Source organism: Trichoplax adhaerens, genomic scaffold (assembly GCF_000150275.1).
Source record: "Trichoplax adhaerens TRIADscaffold_5 genomic scaffold, whole genome shotgun sequence".
Classification (NCBI taxonomy): Eukaryota; Metazoa; Placozoa; class Uniplacotomia; order Trichoplacea; family Trichoplacidae; genus Trichoplax; species Trichoplax adhaerens.
Genome location: NW_002060947.1, coordinates 8,177,517 through 8,198,656, shown reverse-complemented (window position 1 = coordinate 8,198,656; position 21,140 = coordinate 8,177,517). Strand labels below are relative to the sequence as shown.

The 21,140-nt window shown below is 32.8% G+C and overlaps 3 protein-coding genes across 3 annotated transcripts; 2 read left to right on the top strand and 1 right to left on the bottom strand.

Annotated features, from left to right (window-relative positions):
• Window positions 1–2,250: 2,250 nt before the first annotated feature.
• Window positions 2,251–7,731, top strand: TRIADDRAFT_56979 (uncharacterized protein; the record flags this gene model as incomplete). Its single annotated transcript, XM_002113091.1, has 5 exons — window positions 2,251–3,103; window positions 3,342–6,548; window positions 6,629–6,694; window positions 7,445–7,519; window positions 7,619–7,731. 5 exons carry the CDS (start codon window positions 2,251–2,253, stop codon window positions 7,729–7,731), a joined length of 4,314 nt encoding a protein of 1,437 aa, XP_002113127.1.
• Window positions 7,732–11,236: 3,505 nt separating this feature from the next.
• TRIADDRAFT_56978 (uncharacterized protein) lies at window positions 11,237–14,636 on the top strand (the record flags this gene model as incomplete). Its single annotated transcript, XM_002113090.1, has 7 exons — window positions 11,237–11,664; window positions 11,990–12,189; window positions 12,993–13,387; window positions 13,651–13,817; window positions 13,895–13,973; window positions 14,149–14,349; window positions 14,520–14,636. 7 exons carry the CDS (start codon window positions 11,237–11,239, stop codon window positions 14,634–14,636), a joined length of 1,587 nt encoding a protein of 528 aa, XP_002113126.1.
• A 1,088-nt stretch (window positions 14,637–15,724) lies between these two features.
• Window positions 15,725–20,211, bottom strand: TRIADDRAFT_56977 (uncharacterized protein; the record flags this gene model as incomplete). Its single annotated transcript, XM_002112655.1, has 12 exons — window positions 15,725–15,806; window positions 16,079–16,221; window positions 16,294–16,440; window positions 16,525–16,588; window positions 16,707–16,783; window positions 17,082–17,200; window positions 17,295–17,445; window positions 17,539–17,738; window positions 17,846–18,052; window positions 18,204–18,318; window positions 18,400–18,859; window positions 19,469–20,211. 12 exons carry the CDS (start codon window positions 20,209–20,211, stop codon window positions 15,725–15,727), a joined length of 2,508 nt encoding a protein of 835 aa, XP_002112691.1.
• Window positions 20,212–21,140: the final 929 nt, after the last annotated feature.

The window sequence follows — 21,140 nt, the reverse complement described above, 5'->3', positions numbered from 1 at the left end:
TAACTGTACGAGTATAGACTACATTACAGTACTTTATCGTCATGTTATAAATTCCCTTTCTCTAAGGATAGGGTTTTGCTACTAAGTCAAATTTCTTTACAATTTGAATAGACGATCAAACGGCCTTTCTTTAGATTAGGCATTTGCTCTATAGGGCTACTTCTATAGTAATCTATATAATACCTTGTAAAATAATGAAGAAGAAAAGATGGCGACATGATGATTTGGCAGGGTAAAACTTAAAGACACTATCACTTTCTAGGTATTTTCTATAGTAAAATAATACTAATTACATACTAAAAACTACAAAGGACTCTACTTTTAGTCCTTTTACTACACCTACGTATGTTAAATCTCTGATTGCCTTCAACTATACAAAAAGTACCTGGAAATTGATCGAATTAACTTTAGCATTACATTTTTAAGTCTACAAAGTAAACTAGAAAACAAAGAGTGAAGATAAATAAAACACGAGGATTAAATAGAAATGACCGCATTAGTGATATTATAAAAGATTTGTAGAATTGTATGATCTATTAAGTCTATGAAACGTATAGACCCTTTATTAATACGAGAATATAATAATTAAAATGGTAAACTGCGATTAATAACCTGCATTCAGTAACCTTGTGTAATGTAACTAGTATTGTGATTGTAGACTATTAGCCATGTTTAGTATAATGTACGGTAGATATTTATCCTAAGAGATATTTGGTAGCTACTATAGACTGTAGTGGCATAGACTCTATGCTAGAGTACAGATGACTATATACAGTAAAGTGTTGAGTTACTAATAAGGCTATAGGTGAAAATAGAACTGTAAATCATATATTAGGATATGGTTAATTCATTGTACTTTGGCTGGTGTGAATAGTGTCTATGTAAGTACTGTAGTCGTATCCATATTGGATTAATGATAGTCCGCAGTAGAACAGTCTTTTTAAGAATAATTTAACTGTGTGTAATATAAGGTAAAAGGTTGCCATGCAGATTGTAGCTGCGAATGCTACGAAAAATATAAAAGCATGCAACTTTAGATTATTCTGTTAGTTCGTTGTAGAAGTCTTTAGTAGTAGTATTCGGCTCGAGTAGAGCTGTGTGTAGTTAATCTTTGTATAAGATTCAATAAAGCCCTTATTTTTCTAAAATTTGGAATTTCGTGATTGGTATATATCACACCTTGTAAGTTTGCATGCTTTTTACTGATTATAGTTTATTTTAGAGACAAGACTCTATTTCGTTGTTCTCGCTCTTATAATATAATGACGAATTTTCCACGATAATAATTACCGTACGATAAAGGCGATAAAATATTTCTCCAATAATATTAATTATTCTTAGTAATTCTTCAATGATATGATACATGCATTATCTCTACGAATATCGCTCTAATAATGTTATTATTCTTTATTCTCTTATTATAATTATTATGTACGGTGAATGTTGTATACTAACAACTACTAATTAGTTTAGAATTACACAATTTAGAGAATAGATAATCATTTTATCGTCATGCTTTATAGCTACTTTTATAGTTCCTAATATCACTGTTGTCTACATCATATTGCGGTAAATTACATCACGTTGATATACAGTATGGTATTGTAGTATATTTAGATTGTACTGTAACTCTAACATACAGTATTCCTAAATATAGGTAGTTAATGTTGTTCTTAAATATAGAAATGTTTACAGTCTTTTTTGCAGTATAGTCAAATAGTCAAATATAGATTATTGTATTTAGTACTTACAGTCTTCGCTATTACTTGAACTATTTATGTACTGTATATGTTGTATGGTCCAATTTACAATCTTGTTCTCTGCATGTGTTCTAGCCTAAAGCTACAAATACTAACGATTTGTACCTCAGAAATCATTAATTGCAGTAGTTACAATGTTAATGTTTTCTCATATTATTTTACGATAACTTATACGCTGCTCTATACTAACATTAACTAAGTCTAAGATTTAGATATATGACAGTAATCTCTATCGAATATCATATTAGTGTCTATTTTCTCAAACATATGCTTTCACTTTTGTTGTATATTGAAGCATGGCAAAGGACTCTACTGAATTGATTATTCCCAACGAAATTCAATCTATCTACGAAAAAGGTGTAAAACTTCAGCAAAGTGAAAATGATGTACAAGCGCTATTCTATTACAAGAAGCTCTTACTACAATCCAATCGATGTCTAGAAATAGTAACAATAATTATCATCAACTTGAACACGATATTTATATCGATATGACTGATTGTTACATAAATCAATACGAATTAGTAGAAGCCGCTAAATGTAATGACAACGCAGAGAAAGTTGCCAAGATACTACAAGATAAAGTCAAAGCTTCAAACTGTTTAGATAGGCGGGGATGCATTAAACGATTGCAAGGTGATTTGAGTGGAGCCTTAAATGATTTTTACAAATCACTCAAAACGAAGTTAAAATGGTTAAGAAGCGAAGACATCAGTGTCAGTGACTTATATCATAAAATTGGAAACGTTTATGATGATCAAGGCAAGTATGATGACGCTCTATCAATGTTTAATAAATCACTTAAGACTCAACTAACACAACTTGATGAAAATCATCCAAGTATTGCTATAACATATAGCAATATTGGACAAGTCTACAAGCATCTAGACAAGTATGATGAAGCTCTGTCAATGTTAAACAAATCACTCAAGATTACACTAACAAAACTTAGCAATAATCATCCAAGTATCGCTAATACGTATAACAACATTGGACAAGTCTATAATCGTCAAGGCAAATATGATGACGCTCTATCAATACATAACAAATCACTTAAGATTACACTAACACGACCTAATGGCAATCATTCAATTATTGCTAATACATATCGCGATATTGGACAAGTCTATAATAATCAAGGCAAGTATGATGACGCTCTATCAGTCTATAACAAATCGCTTAAGATTACACTAACAAAACTTGGTGATAATCATCCAAGTATTGCTAACATATATGACAAAATTGGGCAAGTTTATTGTCACCAAGGCAAGTATGATGACGCTCTACCAGTGTTTAACAAATCACTCAAGACTCAACTAACACAACTTGATGAAAATCATCCAAGTATTGCTATAACATATAGCAATATTGGACAAGTCTACAAGCATCAAGGCAAGTATGATAAAGCTCTGCCAATGTTTAACAAATCACTCAAGATTACAATAACAAAACTTAGCAATAATCATCCAAATATCGCTAATACGTATAACAACATTGGACAAGTCTATAATAATCAAGGCAAGTATGATGACGCTCTATCAATACATAACAAATCACTTAAGATTACGCTAACTCGACTTAGTGGAAATCATTCTAATTATTGCTAATACATATCGCGATATTGGACAAGTCTATAATAATCAAGGCAAGTATGATGACGCTCTATCAGCCTATAACAAATCGCTTAAGATTACACTAACAAAACTTGGTGATAATCATCCAAGTATTGCTAACACATATGACAATATTGGGCAAGTCTATAATAATCAAGACAAGTATGATGACGCTCTATCACTATATTACAAATCTCTCAAGATTAAGCTAACACAGCTTGGCGACAATCATCCAAGTATCGCTATAACATATAACAACATCGGAAAAGCTTATAGTGATCAAGGCAAGTATGATGAAGCTCTATCAATGTTAAACAAATCACTTAAGATTAGACTAGTACAGCTTGGCGACAATCATCCAAGTATTGCTGATACATATAACAACATTGCAAGAGCATATAATAGTCAAGGCAAATATGATAACGCTCTATCAGTATATAACAAATCACTCAAGATTCAACTAACACAACTTGGCGACAATCATCCAAATACTGCAATAACATACAATGGTATTGGAAATGTCTATGTTAATTTGGGCAAGCAGGATGATGCTTTATCAGTGTATAAAAAATCACTTAAGATTGAACTAGCACAACCTGGTGAAAATCATCCATATACTGCTGAAATATATAACAATATTGGGCAAATGAATATTTATCAAGGCAATTATGATAGCGCTCTGTTAATGCTGAACAAATCACTCAAGATTCACCTAACACGACTTGGCGATAATCATCTAGGTATAACTAATACATATCACAACGTTGCAAGGGTCTATACTCGTCAAGGCAAGTATGATGACGCTCTGTCAATATGTAACAAATCAATCAAAGTTTTACTAACAAAATTTGGTGATAATTGTAATCATCCAAGAATTGCTCGTATATATAGAAATATTGGGGAAGTCTATACTGATCAAGGCAAGTATGATGACGCTGTATCAATGATTAGCAAATCTATTAAGATTGACTTAACAAAACTTGGTGATAATCATCCAAGTATTGCTAACACGTATGGCGAACTTGGTCACGTCTATAAAAATCAAGGCAAGTATGACGACGCTCTGTCAGCACTTTACAAATCACTCAAGATTAAACTATCACAAGCTGGTAAAAATTATCTAAGTATTTCTTTAACATATGACAGAATTGGACAAGTCTATCATTGTCAAGGCAAATGCGATGAAGCTCTATCAATGTTAAACAAATCACTTAAGCTTAATCTAACACGGTTTGCTAACAATCATCCAAATATTGTTAGTTTACATAACAAAATTGCAAGAGTCTATAATCAGCAAGCCAAATACGATGACGCTCTATCAATATTTAACAAATCACTCAAGTTAATACTAACACGACTTGGCAATAATCATCCAAGAACTGCCGCTATATACAGAGATATTGGACAAGTCTATAATGATCAAGGCAAGTATGATGACGCTCTATCGGTGTATAACAAATCGCTTAAGATTATACTAACAAAACTTGATGATAATCATCCAAGTATTGCTAGTACATATGACAATATTGGGCTAGTCTATAATAAACAAGGCAAGTATGATGACGCTCTATCAGTGCATAACAAATCGCTCAAGATTAAACTAACACGACTTGGCGACAATCATCAAAGTATTGCTATAACATATCGCAATATTGGACAAGTCTATAATGATCAAGGCAAGCATGATGAAGCTCTATCAATGTTTAACAAATCACTCAAGATTACAATAAAACAACTTGGCAACAATCATCCAAGTATTGCTAATACATATAACAAAATTGGACAAGTCTATAATAATCAAGGTAAGTATGATGACGCTCTATCGGTGTATAACAAATCACTTAAGATTACACTAACACGACTTGGCGACAATCATCCAAATATTACTAAAACATATGGCGATATTGGACAAGTCTATAATGATCAAGGCAAGTATGATGACGCTCTATCGGTCTATAACAAATCGCTTAAGATTACGCTAACAAAATTTGATGATAATCATCCAAGTATTGCTAAGACATATGACAATATTGGGCTAGTCTATAATAAACAAGGCAAGTATGATGACGCTCTATCAGTGCATAACAAATCGCTTAAGATTAAACTAACACGACTTGGCGACAATCATCAAAGTATTGCTATAACATATCGCAATATTGGACAAGTCTATAATGATCAAGGCAAGTATAATGAAGCTCTATCAATGTTTAACAAATCACTCAAGATTACAATAAAACAACTTGGCAACAATCATCCAAGTATTGCTAATACATATAACAAAATTGGACAAATCTATAATCGTCAAGGCAAGTATGATGACGCTCTATCAATACATAACAAATCACTTAAGATTACACTAACACGACTTGGCGACAACCATCCAAATATTGCTAATACATATGGCAGTATTGGACAAGTCTATAATAATCAAGGCAAGTATGATGACGCTCTATCAGTCTATAACAAATCGCTTAAGATTACACTAACAAAACTTGGTGATAATCATCCAAGTATTGCTAACACATATGACAATATTGGGCAAGTCTATAATCGTCAAGACAAGTATGATGACGCTCTATCAGTATATTACAAATCACTAAAGATTAAACTAACACGACTTGGCGACAATCATCCAAGTATTGCTATGACATGTAATAACATCGGAAAAGTCTGTAGTTATCAAGGCAAATATGATGAAGCTCTATCAATGTTGAACAAATCACTTAAGATTAGACTACTACAGCTTGGCCACAATCATCCAAGTATTTCTATTACATATAGCGATATTGGACAAGTCTATAATCGTCAAAGTAAGTATGATGACGCTCTATCAATGTTCAAAAAGTCATTGCAAGTTTCTTTAGTAACACTAGGAGAGAATCATCCTCAAACTGCCAGATTCTATCGAAACCAAGCTGCAGTCTATTGTAAACAGTCTAATTATCGTCAAGCAATCTCATTCTATCGAAAGTCTATTAATTCTCTACGTAATCTGTACGGAGAGAGTCATCTTCAAATTATCGAGGATGAAAAACAAATGAATCAATGTTACGATCAATTGCAAGGAAATGAGAAGGAAATTGCTCCATTACAAGTAGACAATATCGTTCAGCAGCTTTTAGCTCAATATACAGATAATCAAACAGTCATCCACGACCGTTGCCTATCATCACCAGGTGATTTGTGTAGTCTAGCATTGCTCTAGCAGTCTTTTCCATCTATATAACATATTCTCACTCCTTGTTTTGACTAATAGCAGAAGAAAATCGACATTCAAATCAATTTGGAACACCAAAAGATAATAACAGACAACAATGCCGCGGTAAGTCTATATACAGCATCGAACTAATTTACTAATTGGATGATATTACATGCTGACATATTGGCTCAATATCGTAAATTCATCCAACTTAAATGAGTGATTATCCCTTTTCAACAATTAATTTCAAAATAATATCACAAGGTAAAGTACGGTATGTGGAAGTAGACTAGTCAGTAAAGCGTATACTATATAGCTTAATTTCACGGGCAAGTTGGTAATAAAATAAGGAGGTGATAGTTTTATAATACTGTTTTTAATTTAGAGAAAACTGTTGGAATAACTTTGTCAAAATCGGCATCATCTTTAATTAATTTTACTCATACTAGAGTTGAAATATACATTTACGACAACTTAATCAATCAACAATCAGCCTTGAGTCATCATATTAAACACTTTTCTCAAATAGAACATCATTATCTTCTACAATCTGAATCATTCTACATAAGATATCGCTACTCTTGTATTAATATCCAGCCCCTTTTGTTGTTCAGCATCTATACAGTTGCAGTGTTTCTACTTACATAAACCTTGTACTATAATTAGTCAACTTGCTACTATTATTAGTTATCAGTAATTTCTAATATAGTAGTTATCAATCATCTAATATTAGCGTGACAATAATATCTATTGTTAGTAACCGAACTGTATCAAATATAGCTATCCTTATAATCAAATAAAAGGCGTATCACTGCAGGACCTTTCGCTTTTTCTTCGAAATAAATAACTTACCATTACAATTATATTTTACAGTAAAATTTAGCCAACATGACTATGAAAACGTAGATAAATCGACTAACAAGAATATCAGTAAAGAAAATTACAAAGGTTAGTAATAAGTAAAAGAAAGATTTGATTACGTAATTATAAATAAAAGAATTATTGTGGCTGATAACATGACATACGTTGTCTATAATATTTTGCTAGATTTATCTGATATCATTCGTTTTGGCAAACGTAAAGAATCGATTCAATCACAATTGATGCGTGATTACACGTCTCGTAAAAAGAAAAGAATAGCAAGTGCAGATGATGAGTGAGAAGATAGGCAGTATAAAGGCTTTGCTTATATGTATTCAGTTTTTGTTAACTAAATACGAGAACCCAACATATAATAATTTGCCGTAGATGTTACTGAATCGTGTACAAAAATATAAATATTGTAATCGCTATACAAATATCTTACTGTAGACGAAAATAAAATTATAACTAAATTCGTCTACAGCGATAATAATTGAATTTTGAAATAGTTGAAATTGAATATATTTACTACCCTTAAAAAGAATATGTCTATTGCAAATATCATTAAAAAGTATGGGCAGTTTAATGCTGCTATGACTTGCGATATTAGTTACGAGCTAGCCAACTACTTATGTACTGGCTACTTTCGCATACCCAATACAAATGCGGTTCAATTTTATTCTATTTTATATTTCGCATTCGATTAATATGGCAAAGTTTTCATACAGACAGGTTGTTATTTGAAATCGGTTACAAAATTCATTTAAGATTATATCTTGTTTCATTTCTTGCATAGCAATTTATCTGCAAAATTAATGTAACAGTATAAATTTAACGGATCACTTTATCCAAATGACAAATAAAATTGGTATAGATTAGACTAGATTAGCTGCAAATCTAGATCTAACCATCGATGTAAATACTACTAAATATCAAGAGCGTGATATTTTCGATCAAGCAAAGAAATTTCTCGATATGTGGTATCAAAAAGTTATCCAAATGTAAATATTGATCAACCTGAGACAGCTTTACGATAAACAGAAGACAGCGATGATATTATTTTACCCATTAACTCTACTAAACTGCGAAAAATATTGTTTCGTTACGACATACTCGTCACTATAATAATAGTCAAATAATAAGTATTTATAGATTAAGAAATTGATTACAAATTATTAATACTATTAGAACAGAACCGTATTTTGTACATGTAGCTGATAGAGCACTTTATTTAACAATTACTTGAAATCAATTTAGCTCTATTTTATTTGCACATGAGGAAACAAACGTACTGTAAGTAACTTCAATTTTTCTTGTAGTTTTTGTACTCTGTCTTAAGACGACTATCAGTAATGAGATAACTTTTAGCAAGTTTATATGCCAATTATCGAGCGTAATGTGCAGTTTCACAGCTCTCTATGAGACTAAAGATGGAAGTAAATTACACTTGATTTATTTAAATAAATTATTAATCTAATTGAAATTTTGTATTAAATTATTACTGTCTTTTCTGCTCGTATACTTATTGGAGCTTGTTTGTATCTACTTTTACAGATCCTGCAATTAATGAGTTTATCAATCTTCTAAAATAGCATGAATTATCGTCATTTTACATCGAGAGATCCAGCTATTAGCATTGTGAATATAAATAGTACAAGCATATTCGATCTATTAGTAGCGTGGTCGACAGCTTTTTCAGTATCTGTTCTCGATCGACCCACTTTGACTTAAACAGCATATAGTAACAATAATACCTAGGGTCCATAATAAATCAGACTATGTGGATTTATAAAACGGTATTATTAGGATTTAAGCATGTATTACTACACTGCTTCAATGCCAATAATATCAAGCCTTACTTTTATTTACATACAAACATTCCCAACAGAGTTTTATTTAGTGTTGTATTACAAAAATTTGCAATTCGCTTTTTACCTTAATCTATACGCCAAAGTTTTGAATAAAATTAAATTTATCCACTTAGTTATTTTTAACATATTGACGAAGTTTATTTAGGTATTTACTACAGAAGAAATTGTCTTTGCCTTAGAAGTTCATTCTCTATGCTTAAATCTAGATAAAATCAAGCCTTCATTTTTATTAAATGTTTCTAACAAAGTTTTCTTCAACGTTTTACTATGAATAATATTTGCTATTGCCTTTGTAGTTATCTTTATAGATGCCAAACTATAGACTTAAGCAAGATAAAATCTAGCTTTCTAACTAATTGCAATCTATTCTTTCAAGCTCTCATTTGCATAGACAATCTATAAGACTACTAACGGCGTTTCATCAAGCATTTTACTCCAATAATTGTTATTGTATTATAGTATTAACATTGATACCGGCTGCGTTAAATTTTGGTCAATTCTGAAGTAGGACAATACCCAAGATTAATATTCCATTCTTGCAAATTCGTTGCATTTTTATAATAGAATCTTATATAGTGAAAGGGGATAAATTGAACGATATAAAATTCCTTTATGCAAGTTGCTGTAACAAAATAATAATAAGGATGTTCGTTCTTAATCTATTATAATCGTAAATTAATCTTAAGCTTCAACTTGACTGACAAAAAGGGCGTTCTAAGCCAACATAATTTTTTGCAGATTAGGACTGATTCATCAATTTAGTATTGACTACAGTGTACGTTGATATCAATATGAGTCATCATTTCATAAATTCTAAACAGAATTTTGAGCAACTTTGGGTTTTTTCTATAAGTACTAATTAATATTACTCCAAATCTATACATGAGTAGAATTACTTTATGAGTTAAAGTAATTCACTGCTGCGCCACCGTATGCCATGAATCACAGACCGCAAACTGAATACAATTAATTTAGATTAATATACGACCTACGGCACTTGTTTACGTTTATACTTAAGCATTAACAAAGATTTTTAGATGGTATATGCAAACAATATTTAAATTAGTCATTGTTATACGTAGTAATTAATTCATTAATAATTCATAATTCTATTGCGAGATAGTGCTATATGCAGTAGTACAAGAAAGCTATGAAAGTAGTTCATAGCAGTCATTGCTTTATAATTACTCAAACTACTGATGCGCTATATTGATTACTAGTAACTGATATGATTGTTTATCTTATATATTATAATATCTTTTAGCGTAACCCATCTTGTTCCTGCCTAGATCTACCATTGCGTACTGTATGATTAATTAATAGTGATAGATGACTGATATTAACTAGATTCCTACATTCATGACTGTTTCAAATCTTTACTAGCTTTATACTATAACTTTATGACACGATCTACGCTCTCTCAGTCCATGCTTATCACCATTTTTACCCTAATTTACAGTACTGTACTTGCCTTATTACTGTGTGAATTGCATACTGCACTCATTCCCTTTCGAGGAAAGCATCGTTAAGAGAAATAACTCGCCACGTTACCATGTAAGTTACAATGCTAAAGTTTTCCTAGATTTTTAATTAGAATATTTTATGTTATGGTTCCCTTACTTCAGCTTAAAAACAAGCACGGGTTATTTAAGGGTTTTAAACTAAGTCAGATAAAGTCGTTTTACTGTCAGTAATAATGTATTTCATATACTGTTAGTAGTCAGTACTACTATCCTATCACAGATTGGAAGATTTGCGTACTGTGTACAGAATTGTGTAGTCTTTGAATACGTTCTAGTAATTAATGAATAGTGGTAGATGACTGATATTAACCAGATTTCTACATTCATTACTATTTCAAACTTTATACTAACAGTAAAGGAGGTCAGCAAACATCTTTGATTACGATTTAGCTATGAAATTATTATATTGGATGGCCTGTAATCATTCAAGGCATGCATCTATTGCTAATCAGAGTAGTCTGATTGCTAGAGCAACTCTTCGATTTGTAGCCACTACAGCTAACCAAATAGACGACCAAAATAATAAAAATGTTAATGCTAAACCTTTGACGGATATGCCTGGACCAAAAGGCTTACCTTTTATTGGCAATTTATGGACAATTCTAAAGAATAATCGCTACTATCAAAATCGAAGTCATGAATTACTTTCCATCTATCATGCTAAATATGGTCCTATTTATAAATGCCGATTGGGGAGTATCGCCTTTGTTTACATCACCAAACCTGAAGACATCGCTAAAGTTTTTAAAGTCGAAGGCAAATATCCCAATCGAGGCCCAATATTACCTTTTCTTATTTATCGAGAACAGCGTAAAAAACCAAAGGGTATCCTGGTCGGGTAATTCAGTTCTCGTCTCTTAAGTTGCACAATTATAATTTGGATTTGTAGATATAGTTGTACGTTAGCTTGAAATAGGCACATGATACTAAAGTATCTACTATAGCATTGAATTGCATGTATATGATCGTCCTATTAACGATAATGACATATCCTAGACTATCTATTCTGTTATCTGTAATTATACTTTGCAGTAAGTATGCAGGATAGCCGTATATTATATATTTACAGTAATAGTTGTGCCCGTAACCTTATATCATTGATGATGGGTAATAATTCATAAAATTTCTAAAAAAAAATAAATTTTTGCATATTTCAATTACAGTATTAGTGAAGATTGGCGTTTATCGCGTAGTATTATGGATAAAAAACTCTTAAAGCTGAAAGACGTCAAAGCATATGACAACAGACTAAATGAGGTAACCACCGATTTTATTCATTACATCAAACGGAGAAGGATAGAAGATAACTTGAATGGAGAGATTATCAATTTGAAGGAATGCCTTTATAAATGGTCTTTCGAGAGTAAGATTTTACTATATTATTCCAAGGCACCTATAAGTTAAATAGCTGTAACGTAAAAATCAATTGTAACAGCATAGTAAGCAAACATTTTCAAAGGCAGATTAGATCAATTGACGTCATTAGTTAATAATCTTCATTTGTCTAAATCGTGAAATTATGAACTTGCATGATGGAAGAAACATGATTGGCTATCAAGCTATAATGAGCTAAACTTAAATGCTGTAAATTTAGAACATTGCTTCTTCAAGATAGAGTTTAATCAATGGTAGATAATACACTGTGCCGTAATATTTGCTCATTGCAAGGTTAGGATTATGCAATGATCCAATAGTTAATCTTATCTAATTTTCCTGATTATATAGCCTATTAGCTAATCAGATTTATTCATTTATCAATTCGATATTTTATATCGAATCTATTCACTTCATAAGTCAAATCTTGAAATAGTTCTGCCTGCTAATTCCTAGTACGCATCATTGCATGAATTAGTGCATTTTGCTAGTTATTATATCCTTTCAATTTTTTTTTTCACAAATTGGATTTAAAAATGAATTTTATTATCATATCTGTTGTCATTTTAGCGCTACCAGCTTGCTGAATAGAATTAAATTCGTTGAATTAGACTAGCCTAAAAATATCATCAACGTAATCGTAATTTTTTAAGTATTAGCATCAATGTTATAGTTCAATAAGTATTTAATAGCAAGCTGACCATTCTGATTCGGTATAAATTTTGACAATAGTTAACTTCTTCATGAAATCTAAATCAATTGATGCTATATTTCTTTTTATAAAATCACTAGGCATTAATACCGTGATCTATAACAAACGCCTGGGAGCTCTTAATGATCCTCCTATTCCTTTAGCTAAAAAATTTTATACTGCAGTATTTGAAATGCTGGATAGGACGGGTTTGTTAAGGTTGGTACCACCATACTATAAATACATTCAAACAAAATATTGGAAGGAATATTGCGGTTTTTGGGACACGTTATTCGAAATTGGTGAAGAGCTGATTGTCGAAGAGCGTGCACGTTTACAAAAGTTAGCTGATAGTGATCATGCAGGCCAAATACCTCAAGATTCTCATCGAAGTGAGAATATGGAATTTTTGCCCTATGTTTTATCTCGTGGTGAATTAACTGACGAGCAAATCACTGCAAATATTATAGAATTGATGGCTGGTGGTGTAGACACGGTAACCATAACATAGTTCTAACATCTATTTTCTCATGCTATTACAGTATATTTTAGTTCTATATACATATGTATATACATGAAGTGCTAAAAACAAGTAGGTTCTTATATGGTTAACCTGAAAGGTTTATAGCAAAGCTACTAATAGTTATTTCCATTACGCTTATAGACTTCTGATTTTTACTGTATGATATATGTGATTTTAATTTTTCAATTCATATACCCAGAGATAAATGGCTAAATATTCTAACTTAAAATTCTCAGTCTGCCAATACGATCACATCAGCGCTGTACATATTGGGTAAAAATCCTGATATACAAGAAAATTTATACCAAGAAGTCAAAAGCGTAATAAAGGATAGAGAATGTTTAGACTGGGATTCGCTTCAGAAAATGAGCTACTTGAGAGGTGTACTTAAAGAGAGCCAAAGGTGGGCTTAAGAAATGGAATCAAGTGTTTGCCAATAGACTGAAAAATAAAATGTACTTATAATTCTTTTATAACCAGAATCTATCCAGTTGTCCAAGGATTATCACGTATAATAGCTAAAGATGTAGTACTAAGCGGATATCATGTTCCAGCTAAAGTATGTAATGTCAAATGGTCGACTCGAATTAACGATTATACCTTACTGCTCTAGAAGCAATAGTATTATACCAGCTGTAATAGAATGATTTTGTATTGAAACAGTGTGACTTAAGAGCATACACATTTCTGTACAATTAAATTCTAATCACCATATATATCTATTATGATTTCAGACTATGATTATTACTGGTTCGTATGCAATGGCATTTGATAAATCATTATATGATGAACCTGATAAAGTCAAACCGGAGCGATGGATACGATCATCAGAGCAAAAACAGCCTCCATTTAGCTTCCTTCCTTTCGGATTTGGAACGAGAATGTGTATTGGTCGACGAATAGCTGAATTAGAAATGCAAATACTGCTTGCACGGGTAAGCTACCGCATACTTTCTTCGAGTATCATTATTGAGAGCCTTAAGTTATCAATAAGCGGAACATTCATACCTTACTGTTTTTGTCCGAAGAATGCGGTTGTAAGCGTATGCTAGCTCTAGTCTTTCTGACTCATAAATGTTTTATCATTCATCATCTCCCATTATAGCTTGTCTACGAATTTCGATTGGATACCCTTAATACCGAGAAAATTAAACTAATTAATAGAATTGTATTGTCACCGGAGCAAGCTATTCGAATTGCATTTCATCCCAGAAATTCTTAATGACGTTACTACTCGTTGCAAGCAGTAATTTGTAAAGCTTTGCTTGTGTATCAACTAAATTTCTACTAATAAAAATCGTATCTAATTTTAGCAGCATAAAAATGTAATGATCGATGTTGTAGATTGATCGTGATTCATGGTTTAAAGATTTTGCTAACTTAATATTATTGTAAATTACTTTGCATCAGTAACTGTATCGTCGAAGAATCGCGAGCGGAGGGCAGAGCATGTAATGCGATAATTTTAAACGTATTCTAATTTTTGTGGTTAGACATAATACAAATGGAATGTACGCATATTCATGCTATTAAGCTTCTAATTCACAAATATCGTACTTGGCCATTAAAAACGTAATTATTGCCTAGTAGTAAATTTAGTATTTATAAATCTTTTTGTCCATCTATCAAATAGCATCGTAATTTATAATAGCATAAAGGTATCAAATATTAGAAAGCAATATCCTATTCTATCGCATAGTAACCTTGAAAGTGCTTCGCTATCATGAAGTTTCAGCATCCTAGTAAATAAGGCCAATACTGTGTAATCGTAATAGCTACGCAGCAGCCGAAAATATTTTAGTGTAAGTATTCTGAAGGCTTTATTTTTGGGTTGATCTCGAGATATTGTACATTATAGTAAACATAAATTATTCTATAGCACCGATATTTACATATCCTAATCAAGGGTATCGAAATATTGAACAATATTCTGCGAAATGAAAACTTTCTCATACGTATATGATACACATCGAGTTCATCTTAAATAGGTAATCCTACATACACAGTAGAGGCTTTTACATTTGCGAAATCGATTCCAATATGGAAATAGTATAGTGTCGTGCATATTCCATTTGAAACAATTTTAATTAGTAATCATTAATCTACAACATAAGTACAATAATACCAGTATTTTAAGAGATATTTACATTACTTGTGTGCAAAAATTTACCAGAAGTGTTATATATATCAAGTTTTTATATTCCATCACTTGATTAACATTTAACAAAGCTAAGAATATCATTCCTCATCAGATACCTTAACCAAGCATCTAATATGTCTAAGGAAGAATTAATCATAAAATCTTGCTTATTAACTGCATGTCAACATTCTTGAAGCTTCACCATCTTCTTTCATTCTTTTAAGCAATTCTCTTATTCGGACTACACATTGCCTGATTTCGCAATAAATTAAAAACGTTACAGGTATTAAAACTACAATTCAAAGTGCAACTCTACATCGCGCAATACCATAGGACAGATTATTACTAATTACACGTGCTATGTTGTACGATAAAAAATTAATGTTAGCTAGTAATATTTCTAACTTCTGCACAGAGCAGATGACGACCCAAAATAGTTGCAAAACTCATCGGCAAAGAATAGATAAATGGTACGTTAACTTTAAGAATATTTTCGTAAGGGAATGAAGTTTGCTTAGGTTTACCTGTTAGTACTTTGAGCAGATCCTCTAGCATCTTTCATCTGGCTATTAAGATTATCTGCTAGATTGACTAAAAATCGACTAAATACAGCAAGCTGAACCAATGAACCTTCTTCAAAAAGACCACTGGGAAGACTTTCAACAATCTAGTATGGTATGACCAACGTTAATTATCCAAGTTAAGACTTTTATGTTAATTTACCTATACTTTCATATACCTCGGAGCTTTGCTTTACACATCCTGGATAATCCAACGAATTTCGCATCCCAAGTATTATGTATCTATTTAGTAAACCATCTATAGCAATTTCTTCTAAAGTATTTGTTGCTATTATGCCATACCATTGAAAGACATTACGATATAACTAATAAATAAGAAGAAATAACAATTATTAAAGAACGTTCAATATACCTAAAATGATAAAGAAATAAAGATAACTATTCTTTACCTTAATACAACGCCAAAGCTGACGTTTTGCAAATAGTGTAGCATCCGGAAAGGTAGTAAATGTCCTAGTTATACAAGAGTAAGTATTAATTTTAAGGTATACTATTGAATACTTTAATCTCAAAGACCAACGAAATTAAAATAATTTCTACAATCTTATTTCACTACTATATTCTTACGAACTTTTTATGGTATAATGGAATATACATTTCATTATCTAAGCAGCGTTTCATTCGTTTAACGGCGGCAGAGCAAATTTCCTGAGATAAAAGATTTTACTTACGAAGGTTACCAATAATTATGATACATAATTAATTTACCATACAATTGAATTTAATACGGATTATTTATCGCCAGTTAAGTTATTATCAATACAGTTCAGATAAAATTACGCACTGTGACAACCTAACGGGCATCAAATCGCTATAGCATTGCAGTTTACCATACCATCATTTAATGAATTATAGGCACGGAGGTAAGAGAATGCATTGAATATTTATTACTAATAATGAGATAGCACCTACTAACTATCATAAAGTAATAATCTAATTCGCAAACCTGTGTAGGCTTACGATCTGCAGATACAGTCGGATATTCCTCGAATAATCTTTTCATTAATGAAATTAATATCTGTGTCTGCTTATTGGACAATGGATCCCAAACATCCTCTATCATCCCTAACAGATTAATTGAACGCAATGTCCATTACTAAAAGCTACGATATCAACTTTAATTGATAGAAGGAGAATACCAAAATATTTTGCAAGTTACATTTTAATTTGGGAAGAACCACAGTTTCAACTATGTTTGGAAGTAAGAGTAAATCTTCATCATTTGGGTCCAATTCAGTATCAGTGCTTTGACTACCATACAGCATTAACTGCTCAAACCAAGGTAAATTTTCGAAATCGATAGTATTCAACTATGAAAACGCGTATAAAGAAGATCTTAATTATAAGGATAATGTATAAAATGCGACTGATGCGGAAATTGTCCAATTTTTTTATCACCATACTTCAAATATATTCCACCGTAGCAATTGTAATCGTATAAACGGCGAAAATAGCTTGGGCAGGCATAGCGGAATATAAGCGTCTTTGTACGATTCCGAAAAAGAAAATTTCCATCTTTCAAATTGCTTCATTATTTTTCTGATATCGTGAAAATCATCAACGACATCATCAAATACTTTATCGCCTTCTTGTTTCACTTTCTCTATTTATCAAAGTATGAAAATGTAATTGACTAGTATTAATAAACGCAATCATAATTCTTATTTTATCTTCTCCATTGCAGTATGCTATACCATCACGTAGTCTTACCTATTTCCGTAGCAATTCTCGTTTCTTCGCTTTCGGGGATTTCGTCATCGGTTGATAGACCTTCACTATTATTCTTTTCTGCTAAGCGTTTACGATTATTTCGTCTTGCGATTCTATCCTCTTTTCGTTTCTGCTTTGCACTGTTGGTAAACATTTTGCGATCTCGGCCGAATTCATCAACATTACTTTCGACATTGTCGGTTTTACCTAGAGATTTTGATGTTATTAAGCAATATCGTCCAATGAGTATTGTCTTTTACTGGAAACACACCAAACATGGTTTGTATTCTCATGCAAGTTAACTACTATTATAAGCTATTAAAATTGTGTTGCAGTGTTTATCCATCTTTGAATGTACCTAAGTACTCATCATCTTCGTCTTTGACATCGTTCGTTCGGCGACTCACAACACGGCTGGCTTTCTCCTTTAATAGTGATTGTAGCGTTTCCTCGCAATCTTGTATTGTAGTAATCTAAAATGAAAGCAATAAGATTAGTCATGTCGGTAGCCAATTCAAGTATAGTCTTGGCTAAATTTTTGTTGTCAAGTTTACTTTTTCATTTAGGCATTCTAGTAGATCGTTGACGTATTGTCGTATATCTTGGAAGAAAGTAAATCGATTGCAAGCATCAGCCGATTGCTGCTCTAATGAAGTTACATTTGCTTGAGATTCCTGATGATAAGTAGTGACCCTGTCCATTTCGCGTTGATGGGCTTGTAATTCCTCTGTGGCAGCTTGTAGTCTGTTTTTCATTTTTAAACGGAAATCTTCAATGGAAACAGTGGTTTGAGTAGGAGGTACCGTTGGAATTGCTATGGATTGCGAGACCGCGTTTGGTATAGTCGCATTACTATTATTTGAAGTTGTATTTTGTTGATTGGTCCATTGTGACGACGCAGGAGTAGCTTGCAGAGCAGCACTGCCCTTTTTAATTTGCTCTTGTTCCCATCGCGATACCTCTTCGTCTTCCTCATCCACATGATCAATTTCAGTGGTATCAGGAAAGGAATTTCTGTTAGCAGAACATTATTGGATATTAGCTGGTACAGTTTAATAGTCTTGTATTTTGAAGACAATGAGAAAAATCTGTCAGCCATCTATTATTGTTTGAAAATGTCACAGTTATAGTAAAAGATTCTTTCTGGAAGTACTGAGGGATAAACTGTACGTAAGTCATACCAAATGGATTCCACTAGGGGCAATGTACACACCATTTGCCACATTGACAGATTGGAAATATACTACACTAGTGATGAGCGAATGGTGTTGTATACGTCTGTATTGAAAAATAGTATCTACTTGTAGCATACAAAGGGTAATACCGTGTATCAACATTTGCGATATTGATGATCATGATTGTCGATCTTTACAAACTATAGAGATCGATAGATAGTCGTCCATTGGACTTTAGGCCTACTGTACTCTTACTCATATTACAGTAGGACGTCATTGTATTGCAGTTGCAAAGTACACTACTACATTGAAGGCAAGTTATCGATACAGACTATGACAGCCTTCATTGAATCTATTCTTGACAACAATTTCATGCACATGCCTTAGACAATTAGCATATACCCAATCAATCAGTATCCTATCTTGACCGACTAAAGTCGTTACTTACGTATTTTTAATGTTACTAAAGCTTAACTGACGATAATCATCTTCAGGATCGCTTTTATCATTGTCATCCTCTCTGACTAGTCTTGAGGTTGCTTGACTACTTTTATCTGTTGAATCCTCCGTCTTTGTATAACGAACAGTATCATCGACAGGGATGTAATCACTTCCATACTGTCTTTTCAATTCACGTTGTTTCTTTAATGCATGAATTGTTGCTGCATCAGGAATATCCGATGAGAATTTGGCTTTGACGATTAAGTCGGAAGGATGCACTGTTTTCTCCTTGGATGTAAAACTTAAATTATGATGTACATTTTTCTTCCCGGATAGTTTATTACTGCTCTTGTGACTAGCGCTTGTATTCTTGGCTTTCTCTGGACCTTGCTTAAATAATTTGGCCATTTTTTGACTTTCCACTGATTTTTTGACCACAAAGACGTCACCTTCATCTTCATCGTGATGGAAACTAAGTGCTACTTGCTTGGAAGAACTTTTGATCTTGTCATTTGTACCTTGAATGACATTGATTTTGCTACGATTGAAATCCTGACTAGCACTCTTACTTGTACTACTCTTGTTATTATTATTATTATTATTATTATTAGCAGTAGTTATGGTGGTGGTGATGGTTGTCGTATTGATATTGGACTGTGAGACAATTTCTTTCTTGGGTATACTTTCCACTTCGTCGTCTTCATCTACTTTACGACGGAAATTTTTCTTGTTGCTCCGTCTCTTGATCATCTCTTATCCATGAACGAGTTAGCAAAACGTATTCGTCATTCAATTTTCACAATGTCCAGCAAACTTTGACTGCTACAATGATGCTAGGAATAATTTTCAAGCCGAAAGGAAGAATTTTCAACGCAAAGTGGCCATGCTTTGACCCATGGAATCCAGGATGTTGTCATGGAATGGTGCTTGCACGAGGCTTGCGTCAATCGCACTGCAGTGGTGAAGCGAGTCCAGTTGAATGGTGGAGTTGACTTCAACTCGACGACGACAACGTGCGGTACCTCGAGTGAGTACAGTATAGTCACTGGATAGAACGTCGAGTTTGAGTGTACCACTCTAGTGTACCGGCTTCAACCATGTCGGTTGATCCGCCCGCGGTCGTTTGTCATGGTGTTTGTGATTGAAGTGTACTGTACTGTACAGTGTACAGTATGGCAGATTCCTCAAGACAGACTGTACTGGGTGAGTATCATACTGTACAGTGCAGTGTAGTGTCGCTAGCTGTAATTGACAGTACTCAATGTACTGGTTTCAACCATGTCGGTTGACCCGCGGTCGCTCGTCATGGTGTTTGTGATTGAAGTCTACTGTACAGTGTACAGTATGGCAGATTCCTCAAGACAGACTGTACTGTACTGGGTGAGTATCATACTGTACAGTGCAGTGTAGTGTCGCTAGCTGTAATTGACAGTACTCTACTGGTTTCAACCATGTCGGTTGACCCGCGGTCGCTCGTCATGGTGTTTGTGATTGAAGTCTACTGTACAGTGTACAGTATGGCAGATTCCTCAAGACAGACTGTACTGTACTGGGTGAGTGTCATACTGTACTGTACTGTACAGTGTAGTGTCGCTAACTGTAATTGACAGTACTCTACTAGTTTCAACCATGTCGGTTGACCCGTGGTCGCTCGTCATGGTGTTTGTGATTGAAGTCTA